We start from the raw sequence: 19481 nt of genomic DNA, 5'->3' as shown, positions 1-19481 counted from the left end.
CCCGGTTTTAACGCTTTATAACTTTAATACTATTGAACTTACCGCTATAAAATACACATCAATCGAAAAAGCAACTCAAAGAGTTTATGCCTTCCAAAAGACACATTATTTAACAAAATCGATCCAGCAGAACTGTAGAAAAAAAAAATCTCCAACTTGTTTACCACTAGAAATTTGGAGGTTGCTTGACGTTTTTGCAAATAACTTTTAAATGGTGAGGAAATCGACCAAAGAATAAGGTAATATTCCGAAAGAAAATTACATTTCCTACAATCTACTATTATGCATTTCTTGAAAATACTCAAGAAAGATACCAAAAATCACCTCAAAATGAAAAAAAATTGAAAACCCCCGTCTTCAATGTAGACATTAGACATAGCAAACATTAAATTTCACACTTTTTTGTTTTAAGGCAAATTTAGGCTACATTTATTGAGTATTTTCAAGAAATTCATAATAGTAGATTGTAGGAAATTTTATCCAGATCTTATCTACTTGGTACAATTTTGCCATTGTAACTAAATACTTGTGAATTAAACACAAATGCAACTTTTTAGTCCAAATGAATTGAGTAAATTGTACTAATTTGCTTTTTAAAATTTTATTTCTCAACTGAACATTTTTTGAAGCCAACAAGTTTTCTTTAATTGCTGGTGCAAATCATACCTACTATGTTTAGTTATGTACACATTTAGTACCGGCATACAATGGTAAGTGATCTTTACTCTTGGCTTGTCATTAGATTGTGGAATCAACTCCAGTGGATCATCCAGACTACACTTACCTGATTGAAGCTTTGGCAAAAGCTGAAGAGTTCTGCACTCAAGTGAGTAACATAAGTTTCTTGGGAATTCATTCACATTTAAAATATCATAATTATAATTTATATAAATGTCAACAAGAAAATATCTCTGGGGGATTCTCTGGCTCTGTGGGACGGGTATCATTTGTAAACTCAAGGTATGGCTCACACAGCCCAACCGGGGAGAAAAAGCAAAAAATCCCCATGGTGGTCGCTGAAACGGAGGACCAAGATGCCAGCAAGTTGCTAAATCTCACACACCTGAGAATTAGATGGGTCAATTGCGGGCTCAGACGGGTTGCTTCTCTCAAAACTGTAAGGATTCCGACCAAGCCAAGAATTGTTTTCGGTGTGGTGGTTTGGGCCACAACTGGAACAACTGTGTAGCAGCAGAGTGATGTTTCCTCTGCGCAGAAAAAGGCAAACATGATATGAAAGCCATCCCTGGGACTGGGCGATGCAGTGTTTTTAAGGCACCACTCAACCTTGAAAAGATGAAGTCTCATAAGAAGTGAGGATTCTCGAGAGTAATCTTGAGACGTCCAGGTCTGCTGACTCCCTTTTAGATCAGCTGGCCTAGGAAATCAACGCACCATGAAAGCCCAGGAAACACACTTCAGGGAGCATTACCGTGACAGGGACCCACATATCTGGTTTCCAGACTCTCTCAGTACTGCCGCTCGATAGCCTGAAACCCACACTACAGGCTAGTCATATGTGTGCGTAAATGCACTTTCCCCCTCTCCCAAAAAAATAAAAACACTATAAATTAATAATTATTTGTATTTTTTGACTTTTTTACTTTTTTTACTTTATTTCCTTATACTAGTATATGGAGAAAGTATTGTTTTCCTAAAAAAAGTTTGAGTTTAAGTTTTGGTTGGAAATATTCATTTTTGTTCCCCTGAACCCAAAAAGTGGTCTTCAAAATTAAGTCCGTGTGTGTGGATGCGTACAGATCTACATACCACACCAGTTTTCCGATTTTGATGAAATTTGGTCATGGCGGTCATGTATGGGCGGTTTTTATTTTGAATTGTAATGGTGATTTTCCTATAAAAACTTAATTAACATAAAAAAACATAAAATGTCTTCAATAATAACTGTTATTTAATTTTTTTTAGTCCTTTTAACTCTAAACAAAATGGGAAATCCAAAATCCCTGATATTGTAAAAGTTATGTTTCAAAATGTACCTATGAAATTTCTTTTATTTGCCCAAAAAATAGCGTTAATTCCATTGTTTATCCAACAGTTTTAGTTCCATTAAAAGGTTTGTTGACAAGCTAATGGGAGAAAGTATGTGTCAGTTTGCTGATGCCGTTTTTTTTTACAGGTAAATGAAGGAGTGAGGGAAAAGGAAAATTCAGATCGTTTGGAATGGCTTCAGAAACATGTATCTTTTGATGGCTTAGAAGAGAGACTCGTCTTTAACTCTCTCACAAACTCCGTTGGACCAAGAAAGTTCCTGCACTTTGGCTCCCTTACCAAGGTGACTATTTAAAAACAAAATTACCATACCAACTGTATCTTTGTCATTAAAGTTTTATTAAGTAGATTTTTTAGTATCTGTACTATGTAAACAGTTTGAAAAACCTAGTTATTTAAATATTCTAGTCAAGTTTGATGTGAAATATCTTGTATTTTCCAGACTAAGAGTGGCAAAGAGTTGGTGGGCTTCCTGATGAATGATTTCCTCCTTCTGGCTCAACCCAGCAGACCGCTCGGACAGTCCTTCTCATTTGACAGACATTCACATGTTCGCTTCAAAATATACAGAAAAGTAAGCCTATTTATAAATATACAGGTTGGTGAAAAGTTCTAAAACGGCTGAATATTTGAAATTACTTGATGATATGAAACTAGTGTGTACCTGTTGCTCAAACAAAATAAAGCAATTGTCAAGTACTCTGGTATTACATGAGTTATTTTAAAACTAACATCAGTTATAATTTTTGATGAGATTAAAAGACTCAACTAAAAGTTTATCTAACTAATGGAAATACTTATGCGTTTCATAACAGTTCAATACAACAAACATTTCTTGTAAATATTTTAAAATTTTTCTGAAGCTGACCTAGTTTTTTTTTGTGTTTTCTCGTTTTCTGTGTTATGTTTTTTTCTTTTGCCGTTTTTTTTTTTTGTTTTTTGTCCAAAGATTTCCCGACTTACCCATAGCCATGTTAGCTTCGTCATTGATACTGTAGCCTACATACACAGCAATGTAAAAAACTGGCACCATTGTCACCATTATGTTTACAAAAATTCAGTCATTTTTTAAACAGCACTACAAATTTTTTTAAATACTCAATTACTATTCGATTTTGTTTTATAATCATTACAAAACAAATGTAGATATTTGCCCAACATTTTTTGTTTTAAATGATAAAATATTGTTTAAATATTTCTTAGTCTAGTAAATAACTTAAATAATTATCATATTATAGTTTTACAATTAAACACGTAAGCTACCAACCATACTCAGTCCTCAGATACAGAGAAGTGTCAGATATAGTGAACGTATTAAACAATATTTTTGTTATGAAACACTACATACATTATTGATCCTATTAAGATGAACAGGAACATCATGGTGTGTGTATTGTTAAGGGCAGGCAAAATCATATGTTTTGATAGATTGGACATTGACAATTTTTTTTAAAGCTCAGCTGTATGAGTAAAGAAAACAAAATTTCTTAGCACACATTTATTATCTGCAGGAAATTTGTTCTGTATAAACAACAGCATTCAAATAGATTTGATCAAAATTGATTTTACGGAGGAGTCTATTTTAAAAGCATTCATTGACAGTTGACTGATCCAGAGACGTAATTCTAGAAACATTAAGTAGCAATAAGTATACAGTATAAGCCTGGTAATCTGTCACCGACATGACAACCATGGTCGTGAAATTAAAAAGGTTGGAGCATGTAGCATATTAAGTGACTGAATTAATTAATAGTTTGAGATTTATTGATCACGGAAGAAGAGGATAATGTTCCTGAGACCACAGGAGACGTTTATTTTGATACGATCGTAGGAGACTACGATGATGTTTCCTTTAGCTTAAGAGATATTCAGGAGTTTGTCGTGATCGCAATTAACAACGATAGTTTCTGTGATCGCTAGAGACAATAAAGATGTTTCCTTTACCGTAGGAGACATACAGGAGTTTGCGTTGTTGCTGGAGATGTTGTTGCAAACTCGAGAGATGTAGATTAGCAGGGTTCCACTGTACTTATGATTACAAATTACAAGCATTTAGTGTTTACGCAGCTGGTTGTGTATGTGTTACAGCCTTTCCTGCTATCAGAGCTAGTGATACATCAAGGTACAGAAGTGTTGGATACAGAGGTAAGGCTGGAGTACGGAGGTCATGTGACCAGTCTAACTGTGACCTCTAGTACAGAGCGAGGTCTGTGGCTGAGACGACTGACACAAGCCAAAGAGGAGGTCACTACCAGTGATAGGTACAAGCTGCAACGCCAGCAATCAAGTAGGTTCTTAGATTTATCTCAGTTTCTTAAACAATTTGATATTTAAATTCCGTTTTGTTTGATGGAATTTACTAATTTATTTAGGTTTTTATTGTTATTGAAAATCATCTTTATCCTAGAATACATTATTTTCAAGTAATTACAAGATTATTAATGTTTTAGCTGTTTGGTGCAGAATTTACCACCATCTAAAGGAGTCCACAGTGTTGTATACAAAAATATAGGTATCTATTTTGATGTTCATGATTACGTTGCGTTTGTGGGTGGTAATGGTGATATTTCCCTGGTCACGGAAGATGTTCACATTTTTGCTACTATTACTAGGAAGATTTGTTAAGGGACCGGGGTCGCTCCTGTTAATTTGGCCTAGAGCCGCAAGTAGGTACCATAAATCCAACACTGTAAGTATTTAGAATTTTACAGATCAAATAATTTAAAGCGGTTCTGCCACTATAGATTTCATAAAGTTGAACTGAGGAAGTAATGTATTCTTAAGAATAGGTATGTTATTGTCTTTATTGGAAATATTTGTGACAAACATTCCAAAAATGTGTTGAGCAAAAACTATTTTAAAGCTCTGGTTTTACATTTTTTATTCGTTTCATACCGGTATTTATTTAGTTTAGCGAAAATTTGTTTGATATTTAACAACCACAATTTCTTACGTAAACGTAATCCACATTTGTGATGTATGTTCTTCAAGTTTATGTTCTTATTCTTACTAAAGTTTTACTAAAATACTCGACACCATACATGTAGCCGAAGTGTTAAATAATGAGCTCCTACAACTAATGAAATAAGTCTTACTTTAATTTCAGTCTATTTTGTCACTATAAGTACATAATACTTTGCATTCAGATCTTATAGTACTACTTATAGTAGCTAAAAATATACTTTACAGAAATGTGCATAAAGCATTTACCAAGTTTACACAATGGGCCATCAACAGACGAGGTTACATAGCAACACCTATTACAAAGATTATGGATATTGAGTGTAAGGAGAGGGTTGAGGATTCAAATAGTTATGTTGTTGTTATCTTTCCTAAAAACCCTAAGCTTTTATTTAAACCTAATTTTTTTCAATATTTAATCCACTCCAAAAAGACAAACAAACAACTTTATTTATTGCACTAGCAGAGTACCCGTCCCTCGTACGGGGTTGGCATATAAGTTTAAAATGCTTATTGCAGTTATACTCAAGCTTAGTGTTTGGAATGGGGGAGGACAAAGTTTGATAAAATTTGCTTCTTTAAATTTACGGTATACTAATGGTATTACACATCTACCATAGCCATTATGTTCTACCACTTCACCTAAACAATAAAGAAATATAAATTATTAGGAATTCATGACATTAAAAACATAAACATAACTGTAAACAATCCTACTTTCACAGTCCTCATTGTGTATCACATTTTTTTATTGCTGCTTGGTTCAAATTAGCTGTTTACATGAATGCAAAAAAAATATAGTGTGCTGCACCTTGTTGGTAAATCTTATAACTTTTTAATACTTTTATATGGTTATGTTTTTAGGAAAAAGCATTTAGCTTGGATTAAATAAATATATAGGATGGAGAGGACACAGCTAACTCACCTGATGAAAGGTTGCAGACGAGTCAAAGAACACATAAAACACACACATAATAATACTTGATATTTCGCCTCTTTCAGAGGCTTCTTCAGAAGTAGGCCTGGATGGCAGTTACAAGAACAACCATCTTTTATTTTTTTGGTTTTGTTCTTGTAACTGCCATCAAGGCCTACTTCTGAAGAAGCCTCTGAAAGAGGCGAAATATCAAGTATTATTATGTGTGTGTTTTATGTGTTCTTTGACTCGTCTGCAACCTTTCATCAGGTGAGTTAGCTGTGTCCTCTCCATCCTATACCGGGTGTCCAAAACCACCCGTACACCCCTTTCAAAACGTTGGAAACATTTTCTTACAAACAAAAAATAATACAGAACTAGCTAAATTGGGTACGGTCTACCAAATGGTGATAATTTCAAATCCAAAATCACACCGGAAGTGGCTTTTTCTGACCGGAAGTTGACTTTTTTAAATGTAAGCTACCAATTTTGATTACAGAAACGGATTCTACGTTGAAAAATACATAACTTTTGAATGAAACATGTTTAAAAAAACTAGTTTTCTACCTCCAATCCCCTATCAAAGTCAATAATTTTGGGTCATTCATCTGCCAAAGTTGCTTGAAACAATAATAGAGAAAAACAAATAACAAAGATTACATAAAGACATATGATGAATAGAATCAGCTGTTTATTGTAAACACCTTAGTAATTGAGTAACAGCTGGTCTACACATTGCTTAATTTAATTTTTGTTTAAATCATTTGTTTTTACATTTGACTATTTTAATGTAAAAACAAATGATTTTTTTTAATGTGATATTAAGCAATGTGTAGACCAGCTGTTACTCAATTACTATAGTGTTCACAATGAACAGCTGATTCTTTATCACATTTCTTTATGTAATCTTTATTATTTGTTTTTCTGTATTATTGTTTCAAGCAACTTTGGCAGATGAATGACCCAAAATTATTGACTTTGATAGGGGATTGGAGGTAAAAATCTAGTTTTTTCAAAACATGTTTTATACAAAAGTTATGTATTTTTCAACGTAGAATCCGATTCTGTAATCAAAATTGGTAGCTTACATTTAAAAAAGTCAACTTCCGGTCTGAAAAAGCCACTTCCGGTGTGATTTTGGATTTTAAATTATTACCATTTGGTAGACCGTGCCCAATTTAGCTAGTTTTGTATTATTTTATGTTTGTAAGAAAATGTTTCCAACGTTTTGAAAGGGGTGTACGGGTGGTTTTGGACACCCGGTATATTTATTTAATACTTTTATATATCACAGAACCAACTTTTTTAGTTGAAACAGCTGACTAAATTGTTGAATTCTCTATAAATATATGAATACTCATAAGGTTAACATGGGGAACTGCAGACCCACTGGGGCAGATCCCGAAAGGATATTTGTGATAAAAATATGCCTATATGTTAATCAGGAATGTGAGCTATCATCATGCCAAATTTCAGCCCAATCCTTCCAGTGGTTCATGCGTGATTGAACTTCAAACAAACAAACAAACAAACATACACACAAACTTCACATTTATAATATTAGTAAGATTACTATTTTATGCATACTTTATACTTTATCATATAGAAGTTTAGGCATTTCCATTAAATAGATAAGCTGTATGTCATGGAACACATTGTTAGTTATAAAAACAATTTTATTGGTCTTAATTTCTTAATGTATTTTCAACATTAAAATGCCTTATCAACCATCATAATATTTTGCCTTAATTTAAGCTATCTTTCTTTTTTCGAGATATTGTGCTCTTGATATAACGATGTTTAATTTATCTGAACACTTATTTAATATTGATACTGATGTCGCGCAGGGCAACAGAGGTTTGGCGCAGTAGGCAGAGTATTGGTGGTTGTTGTGGAAGGCAACAAACTGAAACCTCCATCACCAGGGGGTGAGGAACATCAACATGTTCTGCATGTCGCATCATGCATGTATTTTATTGCATGTTGACCCAGTAGCATGGGATTGGGTCTACACATGGTACAAGTGCAAGGCTAAAATACGCCATGTTCCTTGTGCCTCTAAATGTAGAACTGGCTGCTTGTTGAGAGAGGTGACTAACTCTGGGAAATACATTTATTTCATTCTGAAGGTCTCATCATCAACTATTTCGTTAAGACCCAACTGTCCAGTAGTGATTTACAAATGACCTTCTACGCTAATGAGGCTGCATTATATAGTTCAACTGTCTTATTCCTTATCCTTGTCCTTATTCAATATCCATACCCTACGTATTTCACCCAAACAAACAACAGAGAATCCTCTTGACAGTAATGTTGTTGGAAGTTTTCTCATGGCTACAGCTCGATAACCACATTCTGCTTTGAGGAAGTCGTGATAGCTTGAGAGAACCTGATTCCTCCTGTAACATCACTATGAAACAAAGGAAAATAGCACTCATTTTGGTTTCTATATGGTTAGTTCCAAATAAGTTGTTTCAAGCCTCATACAGACTACCCTTAGGAACAAGGTCTAATACCGAAGAAATCACAATAATTCTGGACGACTGGTAAAATGCAAATGTCACTGAAGGATATAGAAATTAAAGCAGAAAAACCAGATTCAGCCTGACAGGGTTAAATCTAACAAGCAAGTCTGCATCAAGCTAATTAAGAAGATAACCTTGAAATAGTACTGCTGGATGAGAACCCACATATACAAAGCCACAAGATATACATTTGGCTTAACTATTTCCAACTCATGTATAAGTTTCTGAGCAGCAAAAATAAGCCTAATAAAAAAGTAAACTAATACGTTCCAGGCTAATAGAAGTATTGTTGTTCATCCAAATTAGAAATTTTAAGCAGGTATTCTGTTCAGTTGAAAGTGTTCTAATAGTAAGTGGAATGCTTTACAAACACTTGATATTTTATGAGTAAAAGTTGAAAAGTGCAACGGAAGGGAGTTGGGTTTGTATGCATAGTGGTGGTGCTTGTGATTAACAAATGAAAGTCACCAACTACATTGGGACCAGCATGGTAATCAGCATGTCGCATGAAGTATTATCTGGCTAATGAAGGTAGTTTTTAATTTTTGGGTCGTTATCATTTGATCAAAATCTATAGTTTGAGAAAGGGTCAAATTGTTTTCTGTTAAGTTTAATACAGTTTAGTTAATTATTAAATTTGTATTACCTACCAGCTATTTGCAAATTAATATACATATATTTATGTTGTGTATCTGTGAAACAAATTGGGTGTAGCTGGATTAGTTTTTGGCCCGTTTGACTCTGGTCCCAGGTTTAAATCCCGCCAAACATTAACAACTTTAGCTATGTAATATTATTGTGACCTGATGGCTACCACCATTAGCTGAAGGTTCACTGATCATGTAAATAATGATATGATACAATTATTAGACAAGAAGAACCTCATCCGTATTAAAAAAACTTACTTTATTAAAGCCATTCATTCATTCACCATACAATTCATTGTCACACGAACTATTTCTGTTAATAGTCACTATACTTCATCATTTATTTATTCATGTAATTTTCTATACTATCCGAAGCCAAATTCAACGGTCTTCTGTTTGGTTTTCTGCTTAATGCACTTGATGTTTACTATCACTAACCGCCTGCATTTTTACTTACTTTGTTCCTTTTGTTACTATTCCAGTATTTTAGAATTATCTGTTTTTGCTTTGCTTACTTTTAACTAACTGCTAACTCTCTTGCTGCTTGCTTGTTTTCATAGTAAGAGGGCGTCGTCCCATTGGTGTTCTTCGAGTAATGGTTGTTGAAGTCACTGACGTTAACAAAAATTTACGTTCAGGTATCATTCATTCACCTTTGTTGTTTTTATATAACTAACTATTGTTAACTTATATCCATCCAGATAATGCACATATGATCAGCATGCATAGTTATAAAAATATAAGTATTTTGCTTCTAAACCACTTGTTTTAACAAATAAAATATTTTGGTTTTTATGTGTATGTTTTGGATTGGATGGAAATGCATCATTAACTAAAATAAAGATTGTGATAAGCCATTAAACTCTCCTTGAAATCAAAGATATTCAAAACTATACCACATGTAACCATAATATTTATGGCATGAATAGCCAAAGTTAACAGTAAATATCCATAGCTGTAACCTGTAGCTGTTGGTAACAAATCATTTGATTAAGTAATCAATAAATCAATAAATGAATAAATCAAATCAGTCAATTATTATTATTTATATATACTTTGAGTATAGTGTTGCATCAAGTATATAAAAAGCAATCAAGTCATGCAGGAACTTTGAATTTGCCCATTTAAGACTTAGCCAAGATATCTTTAACTGTAACTGAGTATACAGCTAAATAGTAGTTTTTAAGAAGTTCTTTAAAATACAGAAAAATTGTTTTGTGATTCAGTTTTAAAGTGAATCTCAAAAAAGACCTACTTACTTTTGAAAGGATATTAAAAAAGTCCTCTTACATGACCAGACAAGTAGAACAAGTTTAAATATCCAGTTGTATAGGTATACGTTGATCAAAGTTTTTAACTTTATCTATTTAAAATGGCTACTGTTTAATAATTGTCAGTATTTATTTAAGTGCCTTTTTAATAATAATTAATGTTATATTAACTCTTGTGTGTATTAAGCCTTTGTATGTTTGTGGTGTTCTTGGTAGGCAAGCGTGAGGTGTTCTGTGAGGTGAGCATGGGTTCCCAGGAACACCACACTCCCGTGGTACACACCACAGCAGCAGAGTCTCGGTGGAACGCAAGCATGCAGTTCCTAGTTAAGGATCTGGCAGAGGACGTGCTTTGTGTTACTGTCAAGGACAAAGGATATTTCTCACCTGACGGTTGGTTTCCAGTTGTAGTAGTTGTAGTTTATGTTTGGAGTTTGTTTTGTTTAGGACATTTTGTTTGAAATAATTAAATAGGGAGGAAGAGCTTACCTCATTTTGGTCCAATATTATACAACAAACTCCCAGACAGATCTAAATAGTATTCCTATAAAACTTTCTGACAAAAAGCAATAGTTGGCTTCAGGTTATACTAGCTATTACCTACTTATTTATTTTGTGTAACTTAACTATGTATTTTGTGTGGGGTCAACTTTGCCACAGCTGTACACTCTATCTTTCATTCTTGCTACAGCCTTTTCTCCTCTCAAAGAGAGGAAAGTTCTCCTCCCAGGATCAATAACATGAACCTAATTATCCAACTAGTTTATAACAATAAATTTTAAGGTTGTACAAACTAATGTATTTCATTTACTCAATTCAAGCTCTTGGATTCAGTTTTGGATATTGATGTAAAAGTTTCCTGTTACAGAGTTTATGGGCCGCACTGAAGTGAGAATTTCAGACATTCTCTACCTCAGTCAGACATCGAGAGGTCCAATCCTCAAAGTTCTGCCGCTACATGAGGTTGATTCTGGGGAAGTTACTTTGAAACTCGACCTGAGACTGTTTGAGTCTGCATAGACACACATGCTCAGCACCACTGTATCATCCATGACCAAACATGACCTAGGATTATTATGTCTAAAGCTTCTCATCATTGTGAACTGGAAAACCACACAAGGAATTCTGAGGTTAATCACTTTATATCAGTTTTATATCATCTAATTCCAGTCTCACGGTTTTTATATAGTCATATTCTCTTTTGCACCATGAGATAAAATGATACATTCCATGGTTAGTCCTAAAAAAATATATTTTTTAAGTTCTTAAGCCAGCCATTTTGTTCCTTGGAGAAGATGAGGGTAGTTTTTAAATACTTTTTTGGTAGCTATTCAAATTCATCTAGATGATTTGCTTCTACAATCACAGTAGATTGTCAAACCTATGTCTTGGCCTCTAGACAATCTGGTTGAACAACACAGACATCACCTGAAGAACAAAATTCAAATCAACCTAACTATATTAAAAATCTAAGCATAAATTCAAACTCAATTTTAATCGTGCTTATAAGAATATTTTGTAAGCCCAAACTAATCTGGGGTGGTGACCTCCGTATGAATACTTTAAAGATTTGGGAACTTCCGAATACATGATAAATATACCAATTAATATTAATTATATTTTATATGAATATATTTGTTATTTATTAAGTATTATTTTAAACGTTAATTATTCCCTTATCTAAATAATGGTATTATATTACTGTTTAGTAAGTTTAATTCATTGGTAAACTTCACAGGGTATCTTTAGTAATATTGTTGTAAAACATTTGGGAATTTTATTAGTTTTACTTTAGCCTTTATTGTATTAACTTAATTGTTGTAAGTAGAGTTAATGCAATTATAGTTTAGGATTATTGGTTCAGCATACCTGATGCTTAGTACAGGGAACATAAGTACAGGATTATCCTAAGGAAATCATCTGAATAACATTATTTATGCTGTAAGACTGTAGTATCATAAATTATTATTAAATAATAATTTAAACATACACATTTTTTGTGTAAACAATACTGAATTGTTTAACCAAATTAAATTTAACTTACTAATCTCTATCACATTTATGTATGTATAAACATTATTGCTATTGTGATATTTATGTATACAACATAATCTGTATATACACTGTACACAACACTATTAAAGATACATCAATCATGTTTAACTGCTTGCTGTGCCTGATAAGTATAGTATACAAAGTCATACCAATGTGTATAAATGCTACTGATTTTATGTTATCATTTCTCTTAGCCCAATCTGTATATTTAATGTATTTATTTCATACAATTTTCTTTCATCTTGTTAGTTGTCTATTTTATTAAGGAGGGAGTTGACCTATTAGGATAAGTCTTTACCAGAAATAATAAAAAAATACCGGTATGGATCATAAACATAAACAAATGACTTTTTTGGCCCGAAAGTAAACAAACCACCTATACTAATAGCATATATTAACATATGACTTTGTTTACTTTCGGACCAAAAACGTCATTTGTTTATTTTTATGATCCATACTGGGTCTTTTCTAGTATTTGTGGTCTTTACTGTAAAGAAAGAGTTATAGAAATCACATTTAGATCATTAGATTTAGGTAAATCACAATACACTTGTTGTATACCACTTTCCTCAATCTGTACAATATACATTAATCATATTACAAAACTATTATTTCTAGTGACAGTGTGTAAAAACATATAAGCCTACTGAACTATTAAGTTTAGTGATTTGTTTACGTTATAATATAATATTAGTTGTTGTTACACTGCCAATATATTATATTTTTATTAAGAGTTAGCATTCCAAAACTAAAATGGAAATGAATGTGTTATTTAAGATAAAAGATGATTTATATTTCTTTGTGCATATTATATACAATTTGTATTGGATCTTTAGATTTCTTTACATTAAAATCAATATGTTCATTAACAAAAGTGTTCCTCTAAATTGTGTTTACCTGAATGTATTTGGGCAGGCAGTTGTGTGCTTGCTTACCACGTCTTTAGGGATGTTTCTAAGAAATTTAACATCCAAAAAATGAATGTTCAAATATTTCAATTTAAGAATGTTATGCAGGTACCAAAACACTTTTGGTCAAAAGTTCACCAGAATTGCTCAGGTGGTATAGTACAACAGATGGTGGTATAGTACAACAGAAGTGGTGAAGTATAAAGACAAAACAAGGACAATCTTATCAACCTTTTAGTAGGGTTTTACCATGCCCTGGCCTTTTTTATAGTCTGGCTGTGGCTAGGTGGCTATGGCAATAATTAATCTAGCTCCATCCACTCTAACTAAAAATATCAACCATCTCCCTTACTGACCATATTTCTTTGGACCCAATTTACATATAGTTTTGTTGTCTATGACTTTTATTTTCTATGAGTTACTTTACAATGGGCGTTCAGTTTTCAAACTAACTTTTGATAGTAGAATTTTTTTCCAAATCAAATCAAATAATTTGTCTTTATTCAGAGGACAGAAATTGTACAGTAATAAATACAATAGTTTTATTCTACGACAACATTTAATACTAAGTCTAAAGATGAGACAAAATGATCTTTAAATAATTTTGTGAAACGGTATTTTAATACACTAAATTTTATCTAATCGCTCCTTTGAAATCTTTTATGGTAAATGTTTAACAATATCAGGTAACTTGTTGAACAATTTACTTGTGATATTTTTAAAGCTAGATTGAGTAGTGGCATAAGGGTACTGATCTATTCTTGAATTTATACAATTTCTTGTTACAATGAAAAAATGTGGGTTAGATGTTTTAGTTACAGTTATGAAGTTGATTCAAGTCTAATACCCAAACTGTCGTTCTTATCAGTTTAACATTGAGAACAATGTTAACTGTTGAGAAGCTGAATACTACTTGATACTTGGTAACAGGTCAATTGACACAGCGCTCTGTTGCTGCTAACTTGGATCTAAACTTAGCTTAGCTCATGTTAGTGCCAAACTTAGAGTCAAAATCTACAGTAGTGTTTGTTTGGGATGACTGCTGAAGGCTACAGGGTGAAGGGAACAAAAAAAAATTGGTTATATCGTTTAGAGGTAATCTGATATAATCACACTACTCTTAGTACTTCCTTGACATGAGAGCTATCTATCTATCTATAATATTAAAACGTAACAAGGTTTTTTAATTTCACGATTCTAAATCAACCACTTGACGGATTTTTATGATTTTTATGTTGAAAGAAAGATAATTTTGAGGACTAGGGAATGTCGAAGCCATAATTTTAGTTTAGGGTTTCAGTTTGTTGGAAGTTAAGTTTAAATTTTGTATAAGACTAGCAGCCGACAAACATTCTAGATTGGCTTTTTTGTATAAAACCATTTGCTTAACGTAACAGCTGTAAACATTCAGAGTTTGTGACACAAATTCAGCATTTGGATAGAAATGAAATGACATACGCAGGATTGACTTATTTATACTACGTGTAATGCTTTAATAATTACATACATTTATTTCTTAAGGGGATGACAGATTATTTTAATATTCATTGTAAATACTTGATAAACTAATTTATTTTTTATAGCAGTCTTTAAACTCTTGGGTTTGTTTTTGGGAAATATAATTTGTTTGAACTAACAGCTGGATAGATATAAAAATATTCTATGGAACTAGGGGGTTATTTAATTTGGTCATTGATTACAGGAAATAAGTATAAGATTAATAGGGATTAAGTAGACAGTAGAGATAAGGAAGCCCTTTGCCGTCTACAAATCGAGGCTCTGCCCACGAGTCAACAAATAAAAGAATGCCTATATAAATTATTTTACGAGATTTATTCAGAGATAGACAAATGGATGACAGAGATTAATCACGATTTTATCATTGACCTAGGATACTGAAAGTAGGCCTATCCTTTTGTCAAATCTAAATTGTTTGGCGTGTGTTCATGTGTGGCTACGTTTGGTTGCGCTGATGTAGGCTTATGGGAAATTAGGATGTACAGCACATAGATTCAATGAGGGTGGGTAATTATTACAGATATTAGAACGGATAATGGTATGGGTAGTAAACAAATAACGTCACTAGCTTACTAGCGTGTTTACTTTTTCAAATTCCTTCTACAGATGACAAGCATTTTTTTTTTCAAACGAATGTTGTTTCAACTAATAGTACAGTAGGCCAGTCAAATCGTACATAAAAAGACGCTAAAATCGCAAAGCGTGATGTATTGCTGCATTTTTAATATGTTGTTGGGACCAGTTAGGGTAACTCAAAACCAAGTTTGCAGCTTCGAGATCCATGTGCTCCCTGCGTAATAAGTAAAATATTACAAAATTAATGTATTATTTTTAGTTTTTGGTGTATAACTTATTAACAGTGCATTTTTCTTAATACTACTCAAGTTTAATAATTAAAGTACATAAAATTTCCAACAATTTAAGCACAGTTTCATTTTTGTGTGTCAAATAGTTTTTGAGCAATGATTTTTCTAATATTACAAATTTGTTTAAGTAATTACCATAAATTACATTTTCCTGGGTTCGACCCACCAAAATGGTGTAATACCCATATTATGGCAGAATTCTTAAAAACTGCTTTTGTAGTAAATTTTATCGGCTTTCGTTTTATCACAAAACCAAGTCTTTACCTTCAACACTTTTCTGAAAACTATACAAATAATAATTTATGAATATCAAGGTTTTTTTCATTTAACGAGTTTAACCTGTTTTTACAACATGTGTAAGTTATTAAGAGTTAGATAAAAAATAACTATGCTTTAGCAAATTTTTAAAAAATATAATATTTATTTGTACAAGAAAACTTATAGTACCGGTAAATATTCCCACCGCAGAAAATTATCAGATATATCGGTCTCGGCACTAAGCCTTACCGTACCACCCATGGTTATAACTACTTCCTATCAGTAAGTAAAACAGAAGAATGTATGTTAAATTAGTGTTTTATTTCTATTAGACTTGTTTTCTTTATGTTAAGTTATAGATATAGTTTTTGACGCCATTCCATATACAATATGAAATAAAGACGATTTGATTTGATTTGAACACAATCGTTGCGTAAACTACTACGATATATCATTTTTAGCTGTTTCAAATATTTATATGATGCATTTGAACTACAATAGCATTTTTTCAGAGAGCCTGAAAGACGACCTCTTGTTGTTGGGTCAACCTTGTTCACTGGTTAAAAGGACAAGGACGTCACTGGCGGGATTTTATGGAAAAATGACTTTGAAAAGATAAGCTGTGTTTTTATCAGTTATTTATATCGTTTATCTAGATGTTGAAAAAATATCATTATTTATACACAGCCGGAACTGATTTACTTTTTCGACTTAAAATTCCCAGAGGTCAAAAACGCCTTCGTTCAAGTTTATCTAAATGTGTGTGTATGTCCATCAGCACGTTGACTAGAGCAAAACTCATCCAATTTTGATTGAATTAGAAGCAAATGTTATTCTTACGCCCGAACGAGTTTGTGAACCAGTATGATCGTACTAAAGGGAATAGGGTTTTATTGGATTAAAATAGGTTTCCCTATTCTCACCCTAAAAATTTCTTCTAGGAAGCTGGAGAAAAGTGCCTAATTGCTTTGTATGGTGGCAACACATTTCACGATGAATTAGAAAAACCTTTGGTTCCGCCTGTTTGTAAAGGCAGCAGCCAGCGCTAAGGTAAACTTATCACGCTTGCACACCACCCTCAAAACACAAAGTTTCCCAATTTATTTTAAAGCATTTAAAGAGCTTAAAGAAAACAAATAATTTAGTATATTAACGTGTTTTGTAAGTGTATTAGTTACGAATAAAATTCAAAAATTGTAAATTTAAAATTCCCATGTTATTCTTATGTAGAATAGTGTAAAATGATTTCGTTTGTTTGTTAATAGATATGTCTTAATAAAACTTGTCAAATTTATTTGTTTTATACTAGGCTATTAATATTTTACTATAAACACACTTTATTAGTCTCCATGTAGCAGCAAACCTAAGTATTTATTAAACTCAATGCTATTTTAGTTAATTGAAAATCGGGCAGGTGAAAATTCGCTTAGTCTGCAGGTTTGCTGTGATGGGGGTAGTTAATATTTTCTCTTACTCCTTGTGATCCTTTCCCCTTACGTAGTAAAGAATTACAATTATTTTCAATAATCCCCTTTTATATAGAGCATGGAGGTAACTAATTTTATTACTTTATGAATAAATGTTTAAATATCGTAAAAAGTAATAATATTTCGAAACACCCTGTATGGAGTGGTTTAATACACTTAAAACTAGTCCCAATCGATTTAAAATAACTAAAACCATCGAAACCACACCTCACTCGACCTTAAACGTAAAAACAAAATTATTCAGGAACAAGGGCCCTTCGGATCAAAAAGGGCCCCAAAAAGGGCCTTAGGACGCCCAAAATTTTGGGGACTCATCGGATCTTCATTTCTCATATTATTAGTAACTCACGGGTGAAATTTCATGAATGTACAAATTTTGTTGTTTATATGGAGTGTTTTTGTATTATTTTACCTGTACTATAAATAGTCCGGGAATTAAAAATAAATATTAGTGGAGGTTCAACAAAATTGATTCAAAAGGGTTTTAAACGGATTTCATTACTTTTATACCTCCACACAACACAAAAAAAGTCTACCAAAATCTGACTTGGGGAAGTACCTAAAATTAGGGTATTTAAATAAAAATAATAACAAAAATAATAATAAATAATAATAATAAATAATAATGAAAATAATCTGCAACTTAAAATATGATTTGACCTCATTTTACCCCACAAAATGACCGACAAACGAGATTCGTGGAGAATAAACTAATATAAAACTTACCTTTGGATATAAGGTATAGTAGGCCTACATATATCAAATTCAATGTTTACAAGGGTGGCAAAACCAAAAATGCAACTTAAAATATGATTGTATCTAATTTAAGGTCATAAGATTGAAGTCACCAAAATACGAAGGGAAAAGTAAAAACAAAAACTTACATTAATAGGTTGTGGTATGTCGATTTTAACTTTTACAAAGGCCAGTAAACTAAATATGCAACTTGACAGTGGTGTAAGATGGGATACCGGGGCACATAGATTATTTTTACATAGGATATATAATGGTATTTAAAAAAAGTAATAAGTTGAATTCAATGAACACACGTTTTAATATAAATTAAACCGAAAACAATTCGTTCATTTAATGATTTGCGTATAAACTAGCAGAACTGAATTATATATTCAGTTTTAATTGACTACTTGATTCCCGTACGTAGGACGGGCTAACAGCTAATTTATTTTATATCAATTTCTTTCATTTTTTAAAAAAAAAAATGTATGGTATTTATTTGTTTTGAAACGTTTAAATGCACTACGACTCTATGTTTTACCAACAATATACACCTCAATTGTGTTTCCAGTCTAGTTTACAGCACCCAACATGTGTTTCACCTGTGATTAATGAATGAGTCAAGATATGATTGATTTCTGACATTTATGTTCATTTAACTTCCTCATACCGAGGTACACAAACCATTTTAGAAAAATTCCATAGGTAAGAACCAAATGTAGGTGGAACGGGAAATACTAGACCTACAACCAATTTACTTTAAAATGTTTATGTCCCCAGAGGTATATTTTTTGTATATGTTACCAACAAAGTATAACGTAATATTGACTGTTTCACTGCCTGCATTGTTACAACTCTAATCTACAAATGAGGACTAACAGCTAGGGGGCCTGGGGCGGACCCCCAGCGAGCCAATGACGAGTTTTAGATTATTTGTGGCCAATGCTTAAAAGGAATCAAAATTATAGAAAGGTCCTTTAGAGTAATGAAATATTTTGTATATGGTTAAGTTAGGTTAGTTTAATTTAAATTATATTAGTTAATGCCAAAGAAAAGTCAAAAAAAGTACGGCAATAGCATATTTTAAACTTAACCTGAGTAAAGTTTATTTTTCTGGAAAATATTAATAACTTAGTATAAAATTCATAAATTTGCCAAGTTTGATCAAAATATATCCATAAACAAGCAAACTACAACATTCTCCATAAGAATAGCATGGGAATTTTAAATTTACAATTGTTTTAATTTTCTCCGTTACCAAAAACCGTACAAAAACACTTTGATATACTAAATTATTTGTTTTTAAGCTCTTTAAAAAGGTTTA

General features: G+C 32.3%; 1 protein-coding gene across 6 annotated transcripts in view; it reads left to right on the top strand.

The window, feature by feature from the left end:
- Positions 1-13202, top strand: part of LOC128987275 (intersectin-1) — a 117861-nt gene extending 104659 nt beyond the window's left edge. For 4 of the 6 annotated variants that reach the window (XM_054408047.1, XM_054408070.1, XM_054408038.1 and 1 more), the window contains 7 exons: positions 743-826; positions 2138-2293; positions 2453-2584; positions 4099-4297; positions 7735-7815; positions 10547-10723; positions 11199-13202. In XM_054408047.1, coding sequence (XP_054264022.1) covers positions 743-826; positions 2138-2293; positions 2453-2584; positions 4099-4297; positions 7735-7815; positions 10547-10723; positions 11199-11350 — 981 coding nt within the window. In that variant the 3' untranslated portion in view covers positions 11351-13202. Of the gene's footprint in view, positions 1-742; positions 827-2137; positions 2294-2452; positions 2585-4098; positions 4298-7734; positions 7816-9619; positions 9698-10546; positions 10724-11198 lie in introns of all 6 variants that reach the window. The other 2 variants (XM_054408062.1, XM_054408075.1) reach the window with 2 other exon arrangements.
- Positions 13203-19481: the final 6279 nt, after the last annotated feature.

Source organism: Macrosteles quadrilineatus, unplaced genomic scaffold (genome assembly GCF_028750875.1).
Source record: "Macrosteles quadrilineatus isolate MER2022 unplaced genomic scaffold, UCM_ALF_1.0 Scaffold_1__1_contigs__length_201487025, whole genome shotgun sequence".
In the NCBI taxonomy this organism is placed as follows: domain Eukaryota; kingdom Metazoa; phylum Arthropoda; class Insecta; order Hemiptera; family Cicadellidae; genus Macrosteles; species Macrosteles quadrilineatus.
Note: the sequence above shows the minus strand (reverse complement) of the source record. Positions and strands in the feature narration are given on the sequence as shown.